Source organism: Limulus polyphemus, unplaced genomic scaffold (genome assembly GCF_000517525.1).
Source record: "Limulus polyphemus unplaced genomic scaffold, Limulus_polyphemus-2.1.2 Scaffold4244, whole genome shotgun sequence".
NCBI classification, from domain to species: Eukaryota; Metazoa; Arthropoda; class Merostomata; order Xiphosura; family Limulidae; genus Limulus; species Limulus polyphemus.
Window position 1 is genome coordinate 40,847 of NW_013669854.1, and position 1,430 is coordinate 42,276.

Here is a 1,430-nt window from a genome sequence, read left to right on the forward strand (position 1 = left end):
CTGCAAGTGTTGGTGATACCCCACTTCTACCAAAATTGTCAACCAGTTTCTTAATAGAAACTTTCACCTTGTCTACCCCGTATATGTAACCTAAAAAAAAAAAAAAAAAAAAAATCATTCAAAAATTTGTTTTATAACTTTAAAATAAACCAACCAATATAGTTTAGATATACTTGTACCTTTTTGTTTGATCCTTAGTAAATATCTTAAAGAAACTTCAGGTGAGCTATTAGTATTTAGTTTTTAATGATGATCATAAGTTTTCCAAAAAGACTGAATTATTTCTACAAGCAAGTTTTTGTGACGTACACACAGAGATCAAAAGTAGTTACAGAACAAAATAAAGTTTGTTAAATCCTGCAACTTTATATATAATGATTCTGCAACTGTTGTGTATCTTACATTTGAACATTTATAAATATAATTAGTTTTCAGTTTTACACATTTATAATTAGCATCAGCTCCCTCCCAATAAAATCTTTTTTCTCCCACCAGTTTTCAGAACAAAATAGCATTTATCACTCAAAGTTACCTGAAAAACATTTCATTGTTATTAAAGGATCTAATACTAATATGTAACATAGAGCTTAGAGTCAAACTTACATCATCCAGAAAATTTACAAGAATGTTAAATAATTGTTAAGTTAATATAGACAGCTTAAACTATATACATCTAAACAATGATATAAACATCTACAAGTTTCCATAATGTACTTTACACAGACAGCTTATACCATATACATCTAAACAATGATATAAACATCTACAAGTTTCCATAATGTACTTTACACAGACAGCTTACACCATATACATATAAACAATGATATAAACATCTACAAGTTTCTATAATGTACTTTACACAGACAGCTTAAACTATATACACCTAAACAATGATATAAACATCTACACGTTTCCATAATGTACTTTACAAGACAGCTTACACCATATACATCTAAACAATGATATAAACATCTACAAGTTTCCATAATGTACTTTACACAGACAGCTTACACCATATACATCTAAACAATGAATACAAATATCTACAAGTTTCCATAATGTATTTTGCAAAGACAGCTTACACATATACATCTAAACAATGATACAAACATCTACAAGTTTCCATAATGTACTTTACAAAGACAGCTTACACCATATACATCTAAACAATGATATAAACATCTACAAGCTTCCATAATGTACTTTACATAGACAGCTTACACCATATACATCCAAACAATGATACAAACATCTACAAGTTTCCATAATGTACTTTACACAGACAGCTTACACCATGTACATCTAAACAATGATATAAATATCTACAAGTTTCCATAATGTACTTTACTCAGACAGCTTACACCATATACATCTAAACAATGATACAAACATCTACAAGTTTCTATAATGTACTTTACTCAGACAGCTTA

At 28.4% G+C, this 1,430-nt stretch overlaps 1 protein-coding gene across 3 annotated transcripts in view; it reads right to left on the reverse strand.

The window, feature by feature from the left end:
* Positions 1–1,430, reverse strand: part of LOC106470839 (caspase-1-like) — a 15,073-nt gene that overhangs the window by 9,977 nt on the left and 3,666 nt on the right. For 2 of the 3 annotated variants that reach the window (XM_022399476.1, XM_022399475.1), the window contains exon 3: positions 1–90. This exon ends at the window's left edge or, in 1 of these variants, runs on beyond it. In XM_022399476.1, the coding sequence (XP_022255184.1) occupies positions 1–90 (90 nt within the window). The remainder of the gene's footprint in view (positions 91–1,430) is intronic. The other variant, XM_022399474.1, reaches the window with a different exon arrangement.